Source organism: Antechinus flavipes, chromosome 3, assembly GCF_016432865.1.
Source record: "Antechinus flavipes isolate AdamAnt ecotype Samford, QLD, Australia chromosome 3, AdamAnt_v2, whole genome shotgun sequence".
Lineage (NCBI taxonomy): Eukaryota > Metazoa > Chordata > Mammalia > Dasyuromorphia > Dasyuridae > Antechinus > Antechinus flavipes.
The window spans coordinates 588970926-588997824 of record NC_067400.1 but is presented as its reverse complement, the minus strand read 5'-3'; the positions used below and the strand labels follow the sequence as shown (position 1 = coordinate 588997824).

General features: G+C 41.5%; 1 protein-coding gene across 1 annotated transcript in view; it reads right to left on the bottom strand.

Moving 5' to 3' along the window:
- ATP13A2 (ATPase cation transporting 13A2) overlaps window positions 1–26133 on the bottom strand; it is a 48644-nt gene extending 22511 nt beyond the window's left edge. Inside the window, exons 1-11 of the mRNA XM_051988433.1 lie at window positions 25962–26133; window positions 4786–4852; window positions 4398–4565; window positions 3830–3888; window positions 3464–3590; window positions 3237–3316; window positions 2771–2848; window positions 2431–2500; window positions 633–767; window positions 468–534; window positions 3–134 (exon numbers count right to left, since the gene is read on the bottom strand). Coding sequence (XP_051844393.1) covers window positions 3–134; window positions 468–534; window positions 633–767; window positions 2431–2500; window positions 2771–2848; window positions 3237–3316; window positions 3464–3590; window positions 3830–3888; window positions 4398–4565; window positions 4786–4852; window positions 25962–25996 — 1018 coding nt within the window. The 5' untranslated portion in view covers window positions 25997–26133. The remainder of the gene's footprint in view (window positions 1–2; window positions 135–467; window positions 535–632; window positions 768–2430; window positions 2501–2770; window positions 2849–3236; window positions 3317–3463; window positions 3591–3829; window positions 3889–4397; window positions 4566–4785; window positions 4853–25961) is intronic.
- Window positions 26134–26899: the final 766 nt, after the last annotated feature.

The following is a 26899-nucleotide window of genomic DNA, read 5'->3' as shown; positions in this document are numbered from 1 at the left end:
ACCTGTCAGCATGCTCTCGTTGACCATGCACTCTCCGGACAGGAGGGCAGCATCGCAGGGCATCAGCATCCCCCTGGCAGGGAGTACCAAGCAGTCTCCAGGCACCAGCTCCGTGGAATTGACCAGCATATTTTCTATGGGGATAGGCACTTTAGCTTTGCTTCCCTTCCCACTCTGCCCTGTTGTCCCACTCCACCTTGGACATCCCACCAACAAATTTCATGCCCTATTTTCAGAGCCCTGGGAGATGCAGCAGGGAGACGGAGGGAGACATGGCAACTTCCCTGGCTGGCTCCCTCCCACCCCAGTAGAGCCCAAGCACCATGAAGGCCAGGCTGGGCTTTATCTTTGTACCTCCAGTACCTCGGACAGCGCTCAGCATGTTTCCAGCATCTACTGAAAGCTCACTGAGCTGACTTGGGCCCTGGGGGTCAGGGTTTCCTGGGGGCCCCTCTCTGCCATCTCACCTCCCCCGCCTCGGCGCACGCTCACGCTCATGGTCATCTTCACCATATTTTGCAGGCTCCGGCTTTGCTGAAGGCCAGAAGGGCGAGCGTCAAGGTCAGAAAGCCTTCGACGCCCACCTTCCTCTCCCTCCCCGCCCAGCTCGCCCAGCTCAGCTGGGTACCCACCTTTCTGGTCTCATAGAGGGCCAGGACGATGGAGACAATGGAGATGGTGAAGATGCAACCGGCATAGTAGTAGTAGGTGTCCCACAGCCACAGGGCGATGCTGAAAGCCTGGAACAGGTAGAACGGATTCAGCACCTGGTTGGGAAGAGAGGTAGGGGACAGTGGATTAGAACATGTTGCCAATTCTACTTTGAACCACCAGGGGGCAGCAATGGGACTCCAGCAGCTCCAGAAATCTTAATTACATCAGTTGGTTGGTCAGTAAAAAGCCCTTTAAATATTCATCCAAAAAGCATTTATTAAACACTAGGCTAGGAGTTGAGGCAAATGCAAAAGATTAAACAAGAAATTATGGCCTCTTCCCCGGAGAGAGTTCACGGTAGAGCAGGGGATAAGATGGAGACCGAGAGAAAAGGAATTCACAATATTATAAGATTAGGGTTTTATTATTATTATTATTATTGTTAGAAAGGCACAAAACCAAGGCCATGGCGAGTCTAAGGGGAAGTTTGTAACCAACCAGAGCAATCAAGGAAGGTTTCCCAAAAGAAGAGGCATTTGAGTCTTAAAGAATGAGCCAGCAGGAAAGGATGATAAATGTTGAAGGGGATGTGGGGAAACTGGGACATTAATGCATTGTTGGTGGAGTTGTGAACGGATCCAACCATTCTGGAGAGAGTTTCTATCCTAAAGAAATCATAAAAAAGAGAAAAGGTTCCATATGTTAAAAATGTTTGTGGCAGGTCTCTTTATAGTGGTGAGAAAGTAGAAACTGAGTGGATGTCCATCAATTGGAGAAGGGCTGAATAAGTTGTGGTATATGAATGTGATGGAATATCATTGTTCTGTAAGAAATGATCAGGAGGATGCTTTCAGAAAAGCCTGGAGAGACTTACACGAACAGATGCTGAATGAAGTGAGCAGAACCAAGAGCACAGTGTATGCAGCAGCAACATGATTATGTGATAATCAACTGATTTTCAAACAATGAAGTGGTTCAAGGCAATTCCAATAGACTTGGGATGGAGAGTCATCCGTACCCAAAAAGAGAACTATGAAGACTGAATGTGGATCCAAGCATAGTTATTTCCACCTTTTGGTTTGTTTGTTTTTTCTTTTTCGTGTTTTTTTTTCCATTTTGGTCTGATTTTTCTTGCACATGACAAATATGAAAATATGTTTAAAAGAATCACACAAGCATGATAATTGTGGAAATATGTATAGAAGTATTGCACGTTTAACATATATATTCAATTACTTGCTATCTAGGGGAGGAAGTGAGAGGAAGGGAGGGAAAAAATTTGGAACATAAGGTTTTGCAAGGGTAGATGTTGAAAATTATCCATGCATGCTTTAAAAATCTAAAGTAATACTCATTGAAATTTTTTTTTATTTTAAATTTAAAAACCATTTAAAAAATTAACTGGAATTCAATGCAGTGTGAATAGAACCATAAGAAAGGGAGCTATAATCGGTCTTTCAGATTGGTATCCAGTCCAACTTTCTTAAAATAGAAGGGGAAACTCATACCCAGAAAAGGAAATGAGGTCAAAGTCTAGACCATGGCACTTGACTTTCTAGATCTTCTGGGTCACTATTTCCCCTTATTCACTTGTCTTACTGTGATGCCAGCTTACTACCAACCTCATGTTACATTATGAGGCCTGCGGCCTAGGGAGGACAAACTCCTCTCCCAACATTACACAGCTACTTAAGGTCAGAGCTGAAATAAAGTCTCCTGATCCGTATCCTTCTTCCCAAGGATCCTACAGTGTCTCCTGACAGGTCTGGCTCTTACCTCATCCACCAGAAGCCGAGCATATGATTTGATGGGTACATCAATCAGATTAAGACCATATATCTTCTTTCTATAGGAAAGAAAGAGAAAAAGGAAGTGACCATCCCACCCTGTGCCAAGGGCCCTCAGTGATCATCTACTCCAACCCCATCACTCCCCAGAAGAGGGAATCCACTTCCCAGCATCACAGAGGTAGTAAGCTGTAAAGGCAGGATTAAGGCTCTCAGACTCCCAATTCAGTATCTTTTCCATCCTACATCATGCTACCCTCTCAGTGGCACAAGGTCCCTTCACCAAGACAGAAAGCAAAGTTCAGCACGGTGGGAGTGGAGAAGCCTACTTTATGTTTTGGTCCTGGAGGCTGAGTCCAGTGCTGGAATGATGAAGGTCTTCACAGGTCTTGGTCTCATCTAGCACACTGAGGGAAAAGTAGAAGGAAGGGAAAATCAAGGCTCAGACCCTGAAGGCCATCACTAATCCATATCCTCTGTCTGCAGGTACAACAGCAACTCTTTGTTTCTGCAACAATTCAAGGTTCACCAAGTACTTTCCTCATTTTTGAGGTAAGTGATGGTTAATTTTGATGTGCACATTTTTCAGATGAGAAAACTGAGGCCCACTGGAATTAAGAGACCCGGCCAAGGTCATATTACTAGGAAACCAAAATTAAAACTCAGATCTTTTCTCTCCAACCCTTTCCCACAACCCTCCAGGCCCCTCTGCACCAGCTGTGCTACCCCATGGCTCACTCCCCTTGGGTCCTTCCTAGGTGGGGTCCTTAATCTTTCATCAGCTCAGGGGCTCACCTGACACGACGGAAGGCTTGCTGAGCCTCAAACCATATATATCGGACCCCTTCGAAGACATAATATCTCAGGATGTTTTGCTGGAAGAGAGAGGGATAAAAGTTACAGTGCAGACCCGAGAAGAACAAGACTAGGGAAGGGTATTCGAGGGACCGGGTCCTGGACAAAGGAGGTAGCAGGAGATAAGTGGGGAGGAGAACGAGAACAGGAGAGCAACTACCAGTTACCTCCTCCTTCCTGCAGAGTTGAATGGTGTCTCTCCAGGCTTCCTCCTGTGAGACCCCCACAGCCACGTGATTCCTTCCATCGTCCTCCAGCTTCCAATCCCATCGACCTTCCTGGGGATGGTTCAGGCTGCAAGGGGTACAAAGTCCTGGAACCTTCTTCCCTTAGGAGGGAGATGGAGTGGGGAACCACTGGGGAGGCTGAGCAGAAGGGGGCTGGGGTTTTTAGAAGGTGGGTGAATATAATAGCTCATTCCAAAATCATCCAAGACGGCCCCATATTTGGGGGAGAGAAAAAAGGCTGGGGGGGAGGTGGGGTTCATTGATGGGATTTCCTAAGAGAAGGGAAAAAGGGATGTCCATTCTCACCTGCCCTCACTGACAAGCTCAGTTTGCACCCGGGTGGTGAAAAGCTGCCCAAACTGATCCTGGAAGACAAAATGTTGTTGAGGGCTGGGATATCCTGGCTCTCTCTTCCTCCCAACTCCAAGGATGTCCCCTTCCCAGCACCATATTTCTCCCCCACCCCTAGTTCCTAGTCACCTGATTCTTCCATGGGGGCATAACTTAATAAGGATATAATGACATTAATAACTGCAAAGGGGTTGGGATTTTGTTTTACAAAGAAAAGGGCTCTCTTTCCAAAGCTTAAAATGCCAGACCCATGTGATTATTATATTGAATTATTATTAGTTAAGGGACACTTGCCCATATTGAATAAAGTTAATTCTTGAAATGTGAGTGCTAGAAACTTAGCCTCTGAGAGATTGATTTAGTCCAACTCCTTTCATTTTACCGACAAGGAAACAGGCTAGAGAATGGAGGTTACTTTGCCCAAGGGTCACACACATACAATGAAGAGAGATTCAAGTCAACCTGCTCCCAGGTCAATCTCAAGTTCTCCCACCAACTCCCAGTAAAGCAGAAGGAGGCTTACCTTGATGATCAACCATTCAGCCAGCTTTAAGGGGCAGGGGGTGCACCTGGCCTTGACCTTGAGCTGGGGCTTCCAGTGGAAGATCAACAGCAAGATGCCAACGGTCAGCAGGGCCCCCACATGACACAGGCCGGTGCGCCACAGGCTTTGCTGGTAGCCGATCACTTCCTGGGGGAGACAGTGTTTGCAAAGGAAGCCCCCAGACCGCTTCTTGGCTCCCCACCCCTTGGGGGTGCTCTGGCTATTCTGAGCTGGAGTGAAGGGCTATGACTAAGTCAGGGGAGTTTTGGTTCAGGGTCCTTCCTGAATGGGCCCAATGAGGGAGGTGGGAGCTAAGAAGGGCCTTCCTAGACCAAGACCCTCGTCCCTCCAACCCTCCAACACTTACCACACAGGTCTTGGCTGGATTCCGTGGTAAAGTTCCATAGTGGGGCAGGAGACTGTCCAGCCGCTGTCTGTGGATAGGGGAGGAGAGCCCATCCATCACTCTGATCATTTCCCTGAACCCCAGTCTTCCCTCTGGCACCCCTGCCTTCCCACTAACCCTCAGCAAAGTTGCTTCCCACACAGAAGAGGGGTTCCCTTCACACCATGAATGTGAAGGTGAGTGGAGGCAGGAGAAGGATGCTTCTCTCTTTTTTTTCTTCCCTCCATTTTTTTTGAAAGGCAATCAGAGTTAAGTAACTTGTGCAGGGCCAACACAGTATCTGACACCAGGTCTGAATTCAAGTTTTTCCAATTCCAGGACCAGGGTTCTATCCATTGCACCACCTAACGTTCCTCTCCCTTATTTCTCAAGAAAAGGCCCCCTCCAAGTTGCCAGATTCCAGGAATTTCACTTCCTCCTCAATTTAGAGCTGAAAACACTTAATCCAGCCCTTTCATTTTATAAAAAAGGAAACTGAAGATAAAAAAAAAATTCAAATTTGCCTGAGATCACAGCTAGGATAGAACCCAGGTTTTCTGACTTTAAATCTATTGCTCTCTTACTATCCCACGCTACCCAGGTCTCACCTGCAGACACTTTTTTTTTTGGGGGGGGGATAAGGTAAAGGATGGGAGGGCTTTTTAGGGTACCAACTTGTCCCTCAAAGCACAGCCCCTGGACTACTCTGGCATGTCCCCCCTCCACTCCAGATCACCTCTTTTCACTCCATACCCCCAACTCATGGGCCTAGCTTTCCTAAGCCAAGACTTCCTTTGCCCCTTTAAGTCTTTTTTTCAGGATATAATTATATGTTTCCATATTATGTATGTTTCCAAGTCAGGCCTATGAAGATGGGGAGGAAGGAAAAAAATGTCCCTATTAGATGCTTCCCCTGGGCTCTCTCTTCACATTCTTAGGAATCCCTTCTTCCCCTCCAAAAATCACTGGACCCAGGAGCCAGAGACTTCCATGGTTCTTTCAGGGCAAACCCAGGCTTGAACCATCAGATATGGTATCCGGGACTCTCCAGGCTGCTTGACCTCTTCCACAATTCTATATGGACTTCCCTTTCCTCTCCAAAAGGTCAGGTGGGAGGGCCTTTGGAGCATAGAATGATGGATCTCGAAGGGAACCTTAAAACTGGGAAAACTGGACATAAAATGTTGGTCCTTTGACAGATGGAGAAACTGAGGTCCAAAGAAAGACAATTTGCTCAAGATACCCCAGCTAGCAAATAGCTGAGAGAGGACTGAAATCCTGTTTCTTCTGCCTCCCAGTCCAGGGTTATCTACAACAATACACTGCTTCTCCCTTGATCTAGAGGAAATGGACCCAAGAACTAGAGACATCTCTGTTTTGGGACCAGATATTGACTATCTCAGTCACAGGATACAGACTGGTTAGACTGATCGGACCCATCAGGAAGGCAAAAATGGACAGAAATGGATTCATAAAGGTAGCCACGATCACCAAAGGAAATCTACCTGCCCCCAGTTTTATTTTTATTTTTTCTTTTTTAAAATTATTTTATTTTCAAAAACAGAATAAGAAGAAATAAAAACAAAAGGAATACAAAACAAAACAAAAAAGATCCTTGTCACGTGTGCAGCATAACATCAAAGAAGATATATATATATATATGTAGAACACTACATTTAACCCATTCTAATATGAGTAGATTTTCAGAACTACAACCTTCCTCCCCCTTCTAATGCCTCTGTGTCTATTCTTCCTCTGCATCTCACTTATATAATACAATTCCTACTTTTACTTTAACTCTACCCAAAACTTTCTTTTGAGCTACCCTATTACTGATGTCAATCATAAACATATAGTATACATTTCCCATGTAAAAAGAAAAAAAACAATTTGTACATGATGTATTCCTTGAAAATGATCTTTGATGATGGTTCTTATGTGTTAATTTTGTATTAAGTTCAGGTTTGGTTCATAGAGAGTCCTGAAAATCTGCAAGTTCATTGAATGTCCACCTTTTTCTCATTCAGTATTACAGCTAATTTTGCTGGATATGATATTTTTGGTCACAAGATTAGTTCTTTTGATTATCCGATATATACGATTCTAAGATCTGTGGTCTTTTTTATTGGGGCTGCTGATAAATCCTGTACAATTCTAATTGTCGTTATGGCCTATTTGAATTGTTTTTTTTTTTTTCTTGTTTCTTCTAAAAGTTTGTTTTTGATGTGGAGCTTTCAAAATTTGACAATAATATTCCTGTTTTCCACTCTTTAAGATGGTGATTGATTTATTTTTTCTTTTCTTTTTTTTTTTTTTAAATTTAATTTTATTTAATAATAACTTTGTATTGACAGAATCCATGCCAGGATAATTTTTACACAGCATTATCCCTTGCAATCACTTATGTTTCGTTTTTTCCCCTCCCTCCCTCCTCCCCCCACCCAAGATGGCAAGCAGTCCTATATATGTTAAATATGTTGCAGTATATCCTAGATACAATACATATTTGCAGAACCGAACAGTTCTCCTGCTGCACAGGGAGAATTGGATTCAGAAGGTAAAAATAACTCGGGAAGAAAATCAAAAATCAAATAGTTCACATTCATTTCCCAGTATTCCTTCTTTGGGTGTAGCTGTTTCTGTCCATCATTTATCCAATGAAACTCAGTTAAGTCTCTTTGTCAGAGAAATCCACTTCCATCAGAATACATCCTCATACAATATCGTTGTCGAAGTGTATAATGATCTCCTGGTTCTGCTCATCTCACTTAGCATCAGTCCATGTAGGTCTCTCCAAGCCTCTCTGTATTCATCCTGCTGGTCATTCCTTACAGAGCAATAATATTCCATAACATTCATATACCACAATTTACCCAGCCATTCTCCAATTGATGGGCATCCATTCATTTTCCAGTTTCTAGCCACTACAAACAGGGCTACTACAAACATTTTGGCACATACCGGTCCCTTTCCCTTTTTCAGTATCTCTTTGGGGTATAAGCCCAATAGAAACACTGCTGGATCAAAGGGTATACACAGTTTGTTAACTTTTTGCTGCCCCCAGTTTTAAAAGTCAAGGATGACGAGAGTCTGCACATCCTGGGCTGGTAGAGTTGTAAATGGCCATTGCTTCCCTGTCTTCTTTGGCATGAAAGCCCAGAGGATCCAGTTGTCTCCTCTCAAGATGGCCTGTGGTCATGGCCTTGACTGATTTCCTCAAGGGTAAGTTATGTGCAGAGCCTTTGTTTGCCTGAACAAGAGCAAGCCTGGGAAGTGATGCAGTAGACATACATCTCCTAGCTTCCTTTTGTCTTCTTGGTGGGTGAGTATTCCTTCCCCAGTGCACTGTGCAATGCTAATAAACCTTGTTCTTAGATTAGAAGTGTGACTGTCTCACTTCTTCAAAGTGCAGAACTTGATGGCCACACCATAGGCTTTGGGAATTGTGCTATCAGTCACAGGAAAAGTTATGTGAGAATGATCCATAGGATCCAACCCTAAGACCGACAATCCTCTTGGACGTCTACAGCAAATGCTCAAGAAATTAAGTCCTGCACAAGAGTCTCCCTTGGCCTTGAGTTTTTCACTCACCCATAATCATCCCTTAAGGTGTAAAATGCTTGATTGGTTATAGACACATCCCTTACAAACACTTTCTCTATTTCTTTTATTCCTCCCAGAGGCTTCTATTTCTATGGAGGATGCTATCACATTTTTATTACCTGGGTTCATAGACTGAGAGATATCCTTGAGCCTTCACCTCACATATCCCACATATCCCAGCAGTGGCCAAATCTTGTCTTTCTATCTCAACAACATCTCCTACTGCTGGTACCTTTTCTCCACTCCCATGGCCGCCATCTTGGCTCATCACCCCTCAACAGGACTACCAGAGAGCCTCCTGACTGGCCTCCCAGCCTTTTGCCTCCCCAAAGTGTCCAAAGTAATTTTCTTTTATTCTCCCCCCCAAAAAAAAAATACATGTAAAAATAATTTTCTTTCTTTCTTTCTTTTTTTTTTTGATGGGGGAGCTTTTTATTTTCAAATTATGTGCCAAGGATAATTTTTCAACACTGATCCTTGCAAAACCTTATGTTCCCCTCACTCACTCCTCTAGATGGCAAATAATCCAATATGTTAAAACATGATAAAAATATGTGTAAATCAAATATAGGCATACATATTTATACAATTAGAAAGAGAATTTTCAGCATTAATTTTTGTAAAACTCTACATTCTAAATTTTTCTTCCTCCCTCTCTTACCTCCCCCTCACTCCAAGACAGCAAGCAATCTGATATAGGTTAAATGTGTGCAACCCTTTTAAACATATTTCCATATTTGTTATGTTGTGCGAGAAAAATCAGACCAGGGGCAGCTAGGTGGTGTTCTCAAGACATTTAACACTTACTAGCGGGGCAGCTAGGTGGCGCAGTGGATAGAGCTTCAGCCCTGAAGTCAGGAGGACCTGAGTTCAAATCTGACTTCAGACACTTAACACTTCCTAGCTGTGTGACCCTGGGCAAGTCACTTAACCCCAATTGCCTCAGCAAAAAACAAACAAACAAACAAAAAAAAACCCACTTACTAGCTGTGTGACCTTGGGCAAGTCACTTAACCCCAATTGCCTCAGCAAAAAAGAAAAATCAGACCAAAAGGGAAAAAAAAAAAAAACCAATCAAACAGATGAAAATACTATGCTTCAGTCCACATTCAGCCTCCATAGTTCTCTCTCTCTGGATGTGGATGGCACTTTCTATCCCAAATCTATTGGAATTGCCTTGAATCACTTCATTATTTAAAAGAGCCAAACTCATCACAATTGATCATCGCATAATCATGCTCTAAATGTATACAATATCCTCTTGATTCTGCTTACTTCACTCTGCATCAATTCACTTAAGTCTTTCCAGTCTTTTCTCAAATTAGCCTGCTCACCAGTTCTTAGAGAAAAATAATATTCCATTATCATAGTATTGCTTCAGCTATAAGATTTCTCTTTAATAATGAGCCAAGATTTGTAAAGATGAGACAATCAAAGCATTTAAATTAAAGCAGAGTGTCTGGTTAATAGGACAGGCTATGTACGTGCTTATTTTTTCTCGAGTAACTACGATTCCCTATTAATAACAGTATTTATGTAGTGCTTTAAGATCTGCAAAGCACTTGATATATATATATATATATTATCTCATTCAATCCTCACAACATCTTGGGAGACAGGTGCTAATACTATACTCATTTTTACAAAATAGGAAACTGAGGCTGAAATAAGTGAATTACCCAAAGTCACTTATGTGACTTTCTTTATGTGTGGATGAGGATTTAAATTCAGGTTTTCCAGACTGTGAGTCGAACACTAAACCTATCCTCCTTTGGTCCCTCGCTATCTATCTTTATGATCAAATGTCAATCTCATGGTATGGCATTTAATTCCTTTTACAAATTGACTCAGACCTACGTTTCCTGCCTTATTTTATATCATTCCCTTTCACATACTTTATCGTCCAGTCAAACTGACCTTCCTGCTTTTGAACAGTGATGCAGTCGATGGAGCTCTAGGCTTGGAGTCAGGAAGAGCTGAGTTCACATACAATCTTGACACTTAATCACTGGGTGATCCTATGCAAATTACTTCACCTCTTCCTGCCTTGTTTTCCTCAGTAAAATAGTAAATATATATATATATAGTAAAATCAATAAAATAAAGATAATAGCAAAGTTGTCAAGAAGTTCAAAGGAGTTAATTTGAAGCACTTACCACAGTGCCTGTCACATAGTGAGCACCACATAAATGTTAGCTGCTATTGTCATTACAATTTTATTAAATAAGATCATTGTAAAGCATTTTGTACAGTGTGCAGCACATAGTAGGACCCTGGGCTTGAGCTTCAGTGTCCAGCTAAGGCAAGTCTCTCCTGCCAGTTGGTCACCTCTACCTTGAAAGCAAATACCAGTACCCTTTGATCCAGCAGTGTTACTCCTGGGCTTATATCCCAAAGAGATCGTAAAGAAGGGAAAGGGACCTGTATGTGCAGGAATGTTTGTGGCAGCCCTCTTTGTAGTGGCCAGAAAGTGGAAACTGAATAGATGCCCATCAATTGGAGAATGGTTGAATAAATTGTGGTATATGAATATTATGGAATATTGTTCGGTAAGAAATGACCAACAGGATGATTTCAGAAAGGCCTGGAGAGACTTACACGAATTGATGCTGAGTGAAATGAGCAGAACCAGGAGATCATTATATATTTCAACAACAATATTATATGATGATCAATTCTGATGGACCTTGCCATCTTCAGCAATGAGATGAACCAAATCAGTTCCAATGGAGCAGTAATGAACTGAACCAGCTACGACCAGCAAAAGAACTCTGGGAGATGACTAAGAACCATTACATTGAATTCTCAGTCCCTATATTTTTTGCCTGCCTGCATTTTGGATTTCCTTCACAGGCTAATGGTACATTTCAGAATCCGATTCTTTTTGTACAGCAAAATAATGGTTTGGTCATGTATACTTATTGTGTATCTAATTCATACTTTAATATATTTAACATCTACTGGTCATCCTGCCATCTAGGGAAGGGGGTGGAGGGAAGGAGGGAAAAATTTGAACAAAAGGTTTGACAATTGTCAATGCTGTAAAATTACCCATGCATATAACTTGTAAATAAAAAGCTATGGAAAAAAAAAAAAACTAAGAAAGCAAATGCCAGGAGGTAAGCACATTGGTTTCCTGCCTAACCTTCCTTTTACCTGACAACCTGGATCCTGAACCCTCAAGCTCCAACCTGAGGCCAGAAGACCCTATAGTGGATGTAGTGAAAAGTCAGAAGAGCAGGCTTCTATTCCCATCTCTGCCACTTCCTGGCTGTGTGATCTTGGACAAATTCACTTACCTCTCTGGGATGCAGTTTCTTCAATAGTGGTATTGGGTAGATGACTCTAGGGCTCTCTAAAACTGATTTTAATGATGGGGGAGAGAAAGACAAGAACACCAGGACAAAATCTTTCCTAATTTTCTGGCCCTAGAAGTAACTTCTGATGTGCAATCACGAGCACTTCCAGAGAGATGACTAGCTTGATTCTCCCCCTATTTTCCTACTCCAAAATATGAGGACTGGATTGAGAACTCTAGGACTCTGTTGGAGTAACATCTTATTGCCTACATTCATAAGGAAAGGGGGAACAAACATTTTTAAAGCGCCTACTACGTACCAAGCACGTTACAAATACTAGCTCTAGCTCATTTGACCATGCAATTGAAGGACATGAGAAATTGCTGCTCCCTTACAGCCCATCCTTTTTTTCTTATTCAAATTCACCCATACCCTGAAATCTAGTCTTTGTTTCCCAGAGTAAGAACATCCGGACCGGATGTCATGTAAAGGTTCTTCCAAGTATTAAACAGATCATGGACAATGCTCATTGTCTTCCATTTCATTCACCACCCCGGGGCAGCAGCGTCTCCCCTCATCTCCCTGTCATCACAGGTTGCCAAGATAAAAAAGGACAAGGAGGAAGAGAAAGGGCAGTCCCTCCCCTTTTCCAAACAAAGCCCAGCCTGGCAGGCTGGCAACCAAAGCTTGGGCGAGAGGGAGGGACACAGAGTTCAGATGAAACAAAAGATGCAGGCTTTGATGCTGAGCAAACTGGCTTCTGGAGTCCTCTACCACTTCCCAGTCTCCAGCCAAGGGCTACAGAACAGATTAATGCTTCAGGCTCCCCAAATTTGCCCCTGATCAGGGACCAATCCGAGGGCATAGGATCATAGATTGGGAGATAGAAAGGGCCTGAAATAATCAGTCCAATGCCCTCATTTTACAGAGGAGAAAACTGAGGTTTCTGGGGTTGAGATCTGATGGAACCTCAGTTAACCAATCAACAACCATTTATCTTAAGTACCTACTATGTGCTAGAGACTGAGTAACAAAGAGCTACAAAAAGAAAAAAAGAAACAATCTACTCCCTTCGAGGTTACATTCCCATGGAGAGACACACGCATGTATACAATAAATATAAACCATTACAAAGTAGCTAAATAAGGGTAGTTTGAGAGGGCCGTGGACACTTATTAGCTGTGGGACCTTTTTTATGACTTTTTTTCCTTTTGCCCGATTTTTCTTGCACAGCATGACAAATATGGAAACATATCAGATTGTTTGTGTCTTAGGGAAGGGAGAGATAAGACAGAGAAGGAAGGAGACAAATTTGGGACACAAAGTCTTACAAAAATGAATGTTGAAAACTATCTTTACATATTTGCCTCAGTTTCATCATCTGTCAACTGCACCCAATATTTAGCATTGAGAATTTGAGAAGCAAAAGAGATAGTATTTTAAATAAAGCCCTCAATCTATTTCACAGTAGGTGCTTATTAATAAATGTTTCCTTTCTCCTTCCCTTCCACGTGACAGGCCTCTCATCAGGTATCTGAAGGCAAAGTTTAGGGCCACTTGTTCTTTCTTTTGGGGAAAGAAGGCTTTATGAAAGGGGCAGGATTTTCACTGGATTCTGAAGGATGAATCACCTTGGCCTGGCACTAGACAGTTAAATTACCTAGGAATGAGGTTCCCTGCTGGAGGAGATCATCTAGGTATTGACTTTGGTCTTAAATCTCATCAAGCATTGGTCTGATGAGGCTGAATTCTGAGTCCTGACTAAGAATCCTGTCTCAGATATTAACTATGTCACATAACTAATAAGAACAATGTCACATAACTCCGTGCTAGAGACTTGTGAGTTATAAAGAGATATAAAAAGAAACTGTCTACTCCCCAGGAGATTGTATTCCTGTGGGGAGACAAGAAGGACATTTATAACATAGATGGATGGATGGAATGATAGATAAATATTAAAAGGATATAATAAATATAATATAGAATAAAATTATATAGAATATAATCCATTACAAAGTAGGCAAATGAGGGTGTTTAGGAGGGCCTCAGACACTTACTAGTTATGTGACATAGTTAATATCTGAGGCAGGATTCTTAGTCAGGTTGATAAGATAAATGGTTGTTGATTGATTGACTGAGGTTCTTCCTCAAATTCAATTCCCAGACTATCAAGCTACAACCCAATCCAAGCCCTAAGCAGCGCTCTGAATAGCAAAATACCCAGCTGGGTTTCTCTGGGCTCTAAAGATGCAGTCAGGTGCCCCTCCCCCCAAGACTCAGGGTTCTGAGAATGCCAGCCAAGCTGAAGGGACACTCTCCCACTGAGCCGGGCAACAGGGCCCCTTTTCACACAGTGCCAGGGGAACCAGGGAGATGGGCATGTCACCCAGGAGAGGCAGAAGATGGCAACCATGACTGCCTAAGAGAACTTCTCCCCAACCCCCTTCAGTGTTTGTGGGAAGAATCAACAGTCTCCCTCCCTGCCATCACAGACCGAAACTTGGCAGGGCCCTTAGTGGCTGTCTCATCCATACCATGCAAGGAACCCCCAATTTAACATATCCAGCAAGGGATCATCTCTATGACATCTAAGAAGAGGAAGCTTACCACCTCTTGAGAAATGCCATTCTATGTGGACCAAAGCATATTATTTTCACCTTATTTTGTTTACCTTCTTTTTTCTTTCTCATGGTTTCCCCCAATTTTGTCCAATTTTTCTTGAACATGACAAATATGGGGACATATGATTAAAAGAACTGTATGTACTTAACCTCCATCAAGTTGCTTGCATCTTAGGGAAGGAGGAGATAAAGGAGGGAGGGAGAAAAATCTGGAAAACAAAGTCTTACAAAAATGAATGTTGAAAACTATCTTTACATCTTTACATGAAAAATAAAATATTACTAAAATTTTTTTTAAAAAGAAATGTCATTCTATTTGGGACAGATTTTTCTGACATCCAGTCTCAATCTCATTTTGCCTTCTAGCCATTACTCCCAGACCTTAGCCCTAGAACCAAAAAGAAAAAGTCTTCCTCCCTTTCCATGTGGCAGCCCTTTTAAATACTTGACCCCAGCCATATCACCCCAAAACTTCTCATCTCCACTGCTTCTCAGAGGACATGGATTCAATTCTCTTCCCCATCTTGGCTGCCTTCATAAACAGTGACACCCAGAACCGAACACAGGATCACAGATGAGATCTGAGGAGAACAGAGACCAGTGGGACCATCATTTTAGTAGACCTCAGCACACTGAGTAATCTACTAAAACACCCAAATGATGACTGTCTTACTTGTGCCTTCCCTTTGGTTGACTTTATTTGTAATGAGGACTTTATTTTGACCTCTATTTTTTTCCTTGATTAAATTCAGCCAAATTCTCTCTAGTCTGTTATATATATATATACACACACACATTGGTTCCTCCCAACTCTGTGTAACTTTTGGATTTGATGAGTCTACTATTTTTGCCTTTATTCAAGTTGCTGATTTAAAAAAAAAAATGCTAGGCAGATCAGGGCCAAGCACAAGTTCCTGGAGCACTCCACACCACCTCCTGCCACATTGACACTGGATTGGTAACAACTTCTTTTGAATCCAATCACTCAACAGTTTCCAAACCCATCTAACTGCATTGCTATCTAATCCACATCTCTCCATCCTCTCCACAAGAATATGAAACACTCAATTTATAAAAATGTATTCATAATTCCAATAGACTTGATGGAGAGAGCCAGCTGCATCCAGAGAGAGAACTATGGAGACTGAATGTGGATTTAAGCATAATATTTTCACCTTTTATTGTTTGTTTGGTGGTTTTTTTCTCTTTTGATCCAATTTTTCTTGTACAGCATGATGAATGTGGAAATATATTTAGAAGAATCGCACATGTTTAACTTATATCAGATTGCTTGTTGTCTTGAAGGGGGAGGGAAGAAGGAAAAAAATTTAGTACAGGTATTTTTGCAAAAGTGAATGTTGAAAATTATCTTTGCATCTATTTGGAAAATAAAACACTATTAATTTTTTTAAAGTATTCATATCTAGGTAAACCCACATTATTCCCTTCTCAACTAGTAATTAGTAGCCCTGGCTGATATATATATTTATAGTTAGTCCAGCACAACCTGTTTTTGACAAAGCCAAAACTTTCTAGTCTCCACTTGCTTCCCTTTTTAATTGTTTGCCATTTATTCCTTTCATGATGCCTTTGAGAATTTTTCTAGGAATCAAAGTCCAACCCAATGTAGAATAATTTACAGACTCTAATCACTTCCCTTTTTTGAAAATTAGGGCAATATTTGCTCTTCTCTAATCCTTGGGCTCTCAAATAGAACTTGACCTGGCTCAGCAATCTCATGCGCCAGTTCATTCACTACATAGGGTATATGGTGGCCTGGGTCCAGTGACTTCAGTTCATCACAGCCAGCTAGAGACTCTTTCTTATCTTGGGCATCCACTCTCTGATTCTCATTCCTGATCTGTCATCTCCAGTGCCAAAGTCATTTATTCTCCTTTGCAGAGAAAATGGAATCCAGTAGTTCTGCCTTCTTTCTGTGGTCAGTTATCATAGTAGACTTTCTCTCTTCCTCTATCTCCTCCCCAATCTGGTTCTGTTTACCCGTTGATAGAAATTCAGTGGACACATAAAACAAGGGTTTGAGAAAGCATCTAATCTGCCACAAGAGATTAGGAGTTCCCCATCCACTCTACTCTGGGATTCTCAATCTCGCCATCCCTCCTTAATCCACAGCTTTAAAAATTGATTGTTTTTCTTCCCAATCGCTCAGGAGATAAAAGCCCTTCTTCCTTCCTCCTTTCCCTTCCACAAACACATTGCTATTAGGGCAGTTTTGAGAGATGGCTGAGAGTCATTCCACCCTGAAGACGGACCCTAATTTTGATTAGTTGTGCAAAATAGAGGACCCGGATGATAGCAAGAGTTCCCACTTAGGGAAAATTTTTTACAAGTTGTAAAAAGTACTTTCAACCAGCTTGTAAGGGTGATGAAGCTTAGAAGGAGAAATGGCCCCTGCAGCCTTCTCAGCATTCCTGTCTTTCTAGTATTTTATCCCTGGTCTCCCAGACTGCAGCCTGCATGTCTACTTGGGAGAACAGAGAGGAGGCCAGTGGCTAGTTTGAGCATCTGAAATGTCTTCAGCAGCACCTCAGGGGGATGCCCTTTCCTCCAGGGCCAGGGAGGATCCCTCTCTCCAGGCCCACATCAGAGATCTCAGATCACTCTACCTCTGCCCTACTTTCTTTCCCTTGCAGGCGTGTGTGTGTGTGTGTGTGTGTGTGTGTGTGTGTGTATGTGCATGTTTGCATATTGGGGGATGGAAGATACAACACACCCTTGCTCTCATTTTCTAAGGCAGGAAAGAATCCTGAAAAGTGAAAGGTAGAACTTTGGAAGCTATAAAGAATATAAATGATGCATCTTTTATCTGTAAGTTCTACCTATCAAAAGAGACTGCCCTTTTTGATTTTGTCAATGTTATCAAAGGGGATTGCCCCCTTTGATTTTCGTCAAGCCACTTTGTCAAACATTTTCCCATTTTTTTTTTCCTTTTCACATTATCTCCCCTCATAAATTCCAAGAGATGAAGTGTTGGCTTTGGTCTGACTAGGAGAGATGGCCAAATGACCATTCTTTTTAATACCCGGTTGGCCCTGTTGATAAAATGATTAAATTGCCCTCTTCAAAAAATGATGTGAATGAAATGTGAGATACTACAGTTATTGATGATTAAATAAAAATTATTGATTAATGATTAAGTAAGGTGATTTAATTATCTGTTAATTCATCATTTATTGGATGAGATTATTTATTATTAAATCCCAGTCTTCCCAGCGGTGGGCACTGGGCTTCTGGTAGGAGAGAGATGGGGCCCCCATCATTCCTCATGCCTGCGATGCACTCCCTCCTTCTCTGCCTCAGAGTCTCTCTTTCCTTTCAAGATGCTTCTAGATGAAATCCTTCCTGATCTTCCTCTTCCTCATCCCCACCCTCCCACTACCTTGTATTTTAACTGTTTTGTATTCAATTTCTTTCTTTACTCCCAGCCCTGCCAACCTGAAATCCTATCTCTCTCCTATCAGAACCTTAGTGCCCACCCTGAGAAGAGTAGGTTCTAACACTTAATTTGCTTGGAACCAAGCTTCCAGACCATTACTTCTCAGAGATCTCAGTCCTATGCTCTGGTTCATCTGTTTATGCTCTATACTTGCCTGCTTCTTGTGCCATGTTCTCCTGTTGCAATGAAGCTGCTTGTGGGCAGACTGTCTTGCTTAAAGTATGTGAATCCCCAGAACTTAGGGGAGTACCTGGCACACTTAAGCAATCTCTATCTATAAAGGAATAAACCTTGACAAAGAGAAAACAAAACTACCACTTTTTGCTAATGATGATTTACTTAGACTTTGAGAATCCTAAAGTCAACTAAAATTTAATTGAAACAATTTCAGCAAAGTTAATGGATGCAAAATAAATCCACATAAATCATCTGTACTTCTGTCCGTTACCCACAAAACCTAACAGAAGAGATAGAAAGGAAAAATCCATCAAAAATAACTATAGACAGGAGCAGCTGGGTGGGGGAATGGATAGAACCACCAGCCCTGAAGTCAGGAGGACCTGAATTCAAATCTGACCTCAGACACAACACTTCCTGGCTGTGTGATCCTGGGCAAGTCACTTAACCCTAGTTGCCTCAGCAAAAAAACAAAAAACAAACAAAAAAAACTACAGACAGTATCAAATATTTGGAAATCTCCTTGCCAAGATTTTCCAGGAGCTTTGTTGTTGTTATTGAATGTTTCAGTCAAGTCTGATTCCATAAGGGTTTTCAAGGCAAAGATTCTTCTTAAATTCAGATGAAGAAACAGAGATAATCAGAGATAAGTGACTTGCCTAGGGTCACTGCTTTAACGCCTGACTCCAAGGCAGAACCCTATCCATTGCACCACAGAAATGTGCTAATCACATTTTGCCTAACCTAAAGAAACATTACAAACTTGGCTACATTTTTAAAAATATCAAATATAATTTAGAGGAAGACTGTGTCCACTTTCCCTATATTACAAAATTTTCCTCAACATTTTGATCTATAAGATCACAGATTTAAAGAATATTCCTTTTAAGTTGAAGCTATAAATACTGGATCTCATTCTAAACTGGAGCTGTGGATAGATTTATTTTTCTGGGTTTTCTTTTTAAATAAAAGGTGTGATTTCTTTTGTGGAAATGTTTATTTTGAATCTTTTACACTCCTAAAATTTTTTTTAAAAAAGACAACATTACCTAAATTAATGTATTTATAGGATAAGTTACTAAACTATCACTTTATAGAGCTAGAAAAGAATAACAACAAATTCCCCTGGAGTAACATAAGGATAAGAATAACATGGGAATCAATGAAAACAAAAATTGGCAAAGAAGCCATAATCATCAAACCAATTTGGTACTGAGTGGTATATAATATACAGAAGCAAATAAGCACAGTAGTATAGTATTTGATAAACCCAAAGATTCCAGCTCCCGGGACAAGAACCAGGAAACTGGAAAACTGTCTGCCAGAACCTAGGTATCTAGGTTTTCACATCATATGTCAAGATAAGCTCAAAATGAAAACACCATATAGATATAAAGAATAATATCATAAGCAAATTAGGGAAGCATGGAAGAAATTACCTCTCAGATCTATGAATAGGTGAAGAATTCATGATCAAATTAAGAATAGGGAAGCACATAGGAGGTAAAACAGACAATTTTGGTTAATTCAAATTGGAAAGTTTGGGTACAAACAAAAATATGCGGCTAATATTCATAGACATGTGGCAACTGGCAGGAAAAAAAAAAAACAAACCTTTGCAGTAAATTTCTATGATAAAGGCCTCATATCTCAAATATATAGGAAATGGAGCCAAACTTATAAAAATAAGAGCCATTCCCCAATAGATAAATAATCAAAGGATATGAACTGGCAGTTTTCAGAGAAAGAAATAAAAGCTATCAATATAACAATATTAAAAAAAATGCTCTCAATCACTTATAATTAGGGAATCATGAATTAAAACAACTCTGAGTGGACATGGCCCTCTTCAACAATGAGATGAAACACATCGGTTCCAATCGAGCAATAATGAATTTAACAAGCTACAGCCAGCGAAAGAACTCTGGGAGATGACTATGAACCACTACATAGAATTCCCAATCCCTCTATTTTTGTCCACCTGCATTTTTTATTTCCTTCACAGGCTAATTGTACACTATTTCAAAGTCCGACTCTTTTTGTGCAGCAAAATAACTGTTTAGACATGTATACATATATTGTATTTAACATATACTTTAACATATTTAACATGCATGGGTCAACCTGCCATTTGGAGGAAGGGGGAAGGAGAGGAAAAAGTTGAAACAAAAGGTCTTGCAGTTGTCAATGCTGAAAAATTACCCATGTATATATCTTGTAAATAAAAAGTATTAAAAAAAAAAAAACTCAGACACAAGTCACACTCCTCATATTGGCCAAGGTGATAAAAACGAAAATGACAAATAATAAATGCTGGAGAGGCTAGGAGAAAACTTGTACTTTAATATACTATTGGTGGAGCTGTGAACTGATCCAATCATCCAGAAAATCAATTTGGAACTATGCCCCAAAACTATTAAACTGCATACACTTGGACCTAACAATACTGCTAATAGATCTATATCACAAAAAGATCAAAGAAAGAGGAAAAGGAACCAAAAATTCCTCAGATTTTTATAGTAGCTCTTTTTGTGGTAGCAAAAAATTGGAAACTGAGGACTGCCCATCAGTTGGGGAATGGATAAAAAAGTGAAAGTCATATGACTCTGATGGAATATTAGCATCTTCTAAGGAATGAGGAAGGGGACATTTTCAGAAAAAATTAGGAAGCCTCATATGAACTAATGCAAAATGAAGCGAGCAAACTAGAACAATTTAAACAATAATAGTAATATTGTAATAATAGTGTTGAAAACTACAAAAAAAGAAAATCCTGAAGACATGTAATTCTTTAACCATAACCCCTTCACATAATCCCAAACTCTATATACTTCTACCTTCAATATTCTCTTCCTAAGTGCCAACAGTTTTATTACTTAGCCAGTCTTTCCAGATTCTCAGTAGCTAATTAATATGTTCTCAGCAGTGCATACATTTTAAACTGATCCTAATATCTATATTAAATGTAGCTTTTTTATGTGGTGTTATTCTCTTTTTAACTATAGGATAAGTGTAAACTAGAGAATACAATTTTATAAAACTGAGTTAAAAACCACCATTTAGGACTAAGGACAATAGCATGATTAATGCTGCTGAAATTTGTGCTGAAAATAACTTAATTATTCAACTACATTATTGTCTCACAAATCTATTGTGGAGTGTTCTCACCTAAATGTATTATGCAGGTATACATTGGTATCTGAAATGTTTATGTTTAAATGTTAAATAAATGTTTACACAATTGGAAAAAAAAATCAGTGTTGAAAGATTTAATTACTCTAAGGCACTGATCAACTATAATTCCAGAAGATTCAAGAGGAAACATGTGAGATAGAGAAGTGATGAACTCAGAATGCACTGACGTATATTTTCTTCTCTTTTTTTCTTTATCTTTGGACATTAACATGGCGATTTGTTTTGCACGACCATACATATTTGAAACAGGTTTTGTTTTTCTTGGTTTTTCAGTGGGTTGAAGAATGAGAGAATTCAAAAATGAAAATAAAACAGAATTTTAAAAAATGATCTATCTTGGGGCAGCTCTTAACACTGCCTAGTTATGTGATCCTGGGCAAGTCACTTAACCCCAACTGTCTCAGGGGGAAAAAAAAAAGCTCCATCTCCTTATGTATCTCTATCTCCTTTTTTTTGTGAGCTACTTTAGCTCCTTTCTAGTAGGAACAGCTTTGTTTCTATCTCTATTACACAGAAGTTCCTGACACATAGTAAGTAATTTTAAAATGCTAATTGATTGAATAAAAATATTAATATGGTACCAGATTCCTTACACATAGTAAGTACTTAGCAAATGTATATTAGTATTTTGTGGAAACAACTGGAGTTAAATAACTGTAGGCACGTTGCTAGTAAGTGTCTGGGGTCAAATCTGAAGTCAGATCTTGCTGACTTTAAGCCAGTGTATCTATGGAACCACATATGTGCCCAGCGTTAATTATGTACTATTACCTAGATGCTGCCTAGGGTACCTTCCCTACCTAGAGATTAGCCCATTTTTACACAAACTCCTATCACCTCTAGGATCAAAGACATACTCCCCTTCAATATTTATAGACTTTCCCAATCTCACTTCAGCCTACTTTTCTGGGTCTGTTCTATATCACTGCTTTTCACATACTCTATAATAGGGTTTTTATACTTTTTCTACTCACAAACCCTTTTCATCTGAAAAATTTTTATGCAATTCAAGTATAATGTATATTAAGTATATAATGTATAATGCATATACAATGTATAATGTATATTAAATATAATGTATTAAGTATACAAATACAAATTTATGATAATAATTCATAAAGTTATTTTAAAACAATTCTTTGGCATATATATTTTACCATTTATCAAAGATGAAAGCAAATCTGCATAGCAATGAGATGGATGTGCTTGTTTGTTTTTACATAAAGAGTTAAATCTTGGCAGAATAGTTCATAGTGCAGGATATAGAACATTCAGAAACTTTTCAGTGTTGCCAAATTGTTGGCTATCCCACACATTCAGTTCAGTGACCCCATGGGGTCGTGACCCACAGTTGAAGATCTCTGCTCTCCAGTACAGCCAAACTGTCCTTCCTACTGTATCTCACATGCGACATCACATCTACCATCTCCATACTTCTTCAGGTTCATTTTCCAAGCCTGGAACTCTCTCCTTCCTCAACTAGGTCACTGTGAATGCTTTGTTTCTTTCGAAGTTCTGCTCTAGTTCCTGATCCTTTAAGGACCAGGGCCTCCCTCCTGAACTATTCTGTTAAAAGTTCTGTAGATACACTCGTATGCATATATGTTGTTTCCCCTTGATAGAATGTTAGCTCCCTGAGGCATACAGCACTGAAACGGGCTTGAACCTATGACCCAAAGAAAATAAGCAGTGGGCAAAAAAAGGATTACTTTTCGCCCAGAAATAAGGGAGCTTCAAAGATAAGGAGGGAGGCAGTTCCTCTCCTCATGGAGCTTCCAGTTCTCTGTGCCTTAGGCTGATTGATGGCTTTAAATGAAGATTAGATTAGATGAAGTCTCAGTTTTCCCAACAATAAAATGGAGAGGTTAGATTAAATGGCCAGGCAGATAAAGGCACTGCAGGGAGGGGTGAAATCATTTAGAAAAGGGATTAGATTTATGGAAGACTGGTTACTGATTATGTAAAGAGTGAAGACTGAAATACATAAGAACTAATAGCTAGCACTGATACAGTATTTTAAGGTTTGAAAAGCACTTTACAAATAGTATGATTTTTTTTTTCTGAGGCAATTGGAGTTAAGTGACTTGCCTAGGATCACACAGCTAGAAAGTGTTAAGTGTCTGAGACTACATTTGAACTCGGGTCCTCCTGACTTCAGGACTGGTGCTCTATCCACTGAAGTGTTAAGTATCTGATTAGATTTGAACTTGGATCCTCCTGACTTTAGGACTGGTGCTCTATCTATCCTCTGCCCCCCTAACTGCCCCAATAGTATGATTTTCGACCTTTAGGATTACCTTGGGAAATAACTCCATTATCATTCCCTTTTTTATAGATGACTTGCCCAAAGTCCCACAGCTTAATGAGTGCCTGAGATGGTATTTGAATTTGAAGTGAGGTCTTTCTGACCCCAGGAAGTCTACCCAATGATCACTGAGGTTATAAAAGTTTAGAACCTACTGAATATCTAGCCAGAATTCTACCTCAGCAACTCACTTTCTTTCATGGAAAGATAAAACTCCATATTACCAGTCCTGATTTTAAAAGATTTAAAAGATTTCTGACCTAACAGTCCTGGAAATGTACCATCACCACAGATCGAACTGCTGACCACAACCACCAGCCTGGAACACCGATTCATAAAAACACAGGAGCAACGTTTTTACTCAATGTCGCTATCCCAGATACTCAATCTCCAAGCACCCTTAGAGGAAGAACTTTCAAAATTGGGGGCCCCAGCTCAGAAGAAGGGCTCAGATGAGAGGTCCTGTGTACTGCTGTTGTGGATGCTTTCAGTGAACCTAAGGAGAATGACCTTCTTCCTAGCTCCAGGATTAGGCAAGTGGCTAACCCTTCTAAGACCTAAGCAACATGGTAAGGTATAAGCTGCAGAACAGGCTTGGGGTAAGGGTGGTGGTTCCTGATCTGGAATTTCCTGCCTCAATGAAATCACAGGTCCTGGCCAAAAAATAATGACTCACACTTCCCTGGCAGTTATAAGCATTATAAGCATTATCTTATCATCTGCATTTGCAGTGGCTATTTTCATCTCCTTTTATAGATGGGGGCTCTAATAAAGGGCAAAATGTCAGCGTCAAAGCCATTCAGGAACTTCTCCATTTCCTCCTCTTCTTCCTATCCTTTCTTGATGAATTGGCTCAAGTCCTAGATCTAAACACTTTTCCCTTTCCCATTCCAGTCAGGACTGGATACTCTTGCATCAAGCAGGAAGGGGCTACTTGGAAGGCCTGATGGGATGGAATGGGAGGGCACACCTTGGCCTAGGGAGCATGACCCAAAATGAGGAATGGCTCCAGGGGAGCCTGGGTCCTTACACAAGGGTCCAGCCTCCAGGAGATTCTGCAGTTGGGGCAAATTTCTGACCCTTGCCTTAGGCCCTTGACAAGAAAGGTCTCTAGACACACACTGCCATAGAGCTGTTTGAGGGAAAGTTCTCCAAGCTGCAAAGAGAAAAATCTAACATTTCAGTCTATGTTGGTGATGAGGTGATGGGGAGGTGATGAGGAAATTCTGAACAAATTGCTCTCAATCACTCAATGGAGACTGGCAAATAGGTACTTTATAATTAAAGAGAACAGATAGTGGCCATTTTCAGAACAGGTGGGATTTCAACTAGTTCCAAAGAAATAAACAGGAAGAGCCCTTCACTTCTACAACAGGAAGCTGGTGAAAGGCGCGGGCTCTGCCTTGAAGTTATTTTTTCCCAAAAACTTCACAGGAGAGCTGCCAAGGATGTACACAATGGTCTTTCTCTGATCATCAATAAAGCCGCCCAGTGTGCCTGACCTCTTGTACTACTTGACCACCCACTCCCAGTCCACAAGGCTTAGAAGGGATGAGCAAGAAAAAAGTGGTTGATCTTCAAAGGAAGTTATGGAGGTATATAACCCTAATTGGGCTCTCCAATCAAGTGCATTCACACATCTGACTAGGAGGGCACTGAACTGGCGTTTCCTCCAGCTGTCATCCCGAAGCCTCTGTGGACACCCCGGGGGGAGATCCTGGGGTGAAGGGAACGGAGAAGAAAGCCCACAAGCCCCGAAGAAGAAAGCTGACAAGCTTTTGGGGCGGAGGACGCCTGGATTTCAGTGCACGACCCCTGTCCAAACTCTTTCAGGCCAAAGGAATAATCCTATTCTTTGGGAAAGGTTTAGAGAGTTCTGTCGACAGGCTTGCTCTTTGTGCACAGAACCCAGGTGATCTAGCTCCTGGTCTGTATAAAGGATTTAACCTGGAGAAAGGGAGAAGATATCACCAAGGGTATACGATATTGATCATCTCCAATATTATCGTCCATAGGTTTGTTGGTGCAGTTGTTAAATATCGTCTCTCCTATTAAACTGAATTCCTCGAGAACCGGACCGTCTTTTCCCTTTCTTTGTACTTCTGGTGTTTATATTAAGGGATTAATAAATGCTTACTGACAGCTCTTCCAAAGGCAACTTCCTTACCCTGAGAATGGGGCCAAGACGGCATTCCCTTCTCCAAATGCTTTGGGATCCTCCTCTGGGACACGAGGCGGCCATCCCCTCTCCCAAATTCAAATCTTGGCTCCCAAAGATGGACGTTCCTACTAAGCAAGAACGGCCCCTCCAGAACTGCTCGGTTCGGTTCCTCGCCCAGCGCTTAGAGATCCCCAGCTTTTCTAGGACATTCGTCCTCTCCTCTTTAGGCCCCTCCCCGAAGTGTCCCCCGCCACTCCACGCCGGGGTGTCAGAGAGGATGCATGAGCCCCCCTCCTCCGGGAAGGGGGGAAAGGGAGAGGCTGGTTCGCCCCTGCTCACCTGCGCGAGTCCCGCCGGCTCCAGCAGGAGCCCATCGCCCCAGAGCCCCAGCCGCCCAGAGGCTCGGAGCAATGCTGTCGCCGAGGCTAAGCCGGCTTCTGCAGCCGCTGCCGCCGCCGCCGCCGCCGCATCTGCAGCCCCAGCGCCCAAGCCGCAGAGGTATAGTCTGCTCTGGTCCCCGGGATCCTCCACGTCTTCCCCGGCGGGCGGCCGCGGGAGCTGCTGGGAGTTGTAGTTCCGCCCCAGCCTTCGGGCCGGGCCGGGAGTTGCAAGCACAAGATATACACAGACACACCTCCAGCCATAGGGCGGAGCCCAGAGGTGATGGCTGAGACCCAGGTCACACCCTAAGCAAAAACACACAGAAAACCGCGGCCACACGACACACGTGCTGGAATAGATCGCAGCAGAACACAAAAGGCGAGCGCAACACAGCAAGATGCACTACAACACCCAACCAAACCACGTGTGACACAGTGGACAGCCCACGGACACAACACAACACGCACCAGTCCCGACACAGAAGCTCGGGACTGCAACACAGCGCACGTGACAACGGACAACGCACAAAATGCAAGCACACGAAGGTGCAACATTCCGCCCCTGACACCACAGACAACACATGCGTGTAAAAAGTGCTGGATTGTTCCAGAATCTGGACTGGAACAATTTAAGACTCTAGAATTAGAACTGGAATCAAGTTTAAAGATCCTGGAATTCCAACAAACCACCTCCCACACCCATCCCTTTTACCAAGGAAGTAACTGAGACTGTGAGAAGTTAAGTGATTTGTCCAAGATCTCAAAGAGGGTAATTGTCTAGGGCAGAATTTGAATTCAAGTCTTCCAGATTCCCAACCTGAGCTCTGTTCACTTTGTCACACTTCTAGTAGTGGGGGGTGTGTGTGTGCGAGTGTGTGTGTGTGTGTGTGTGTGTGT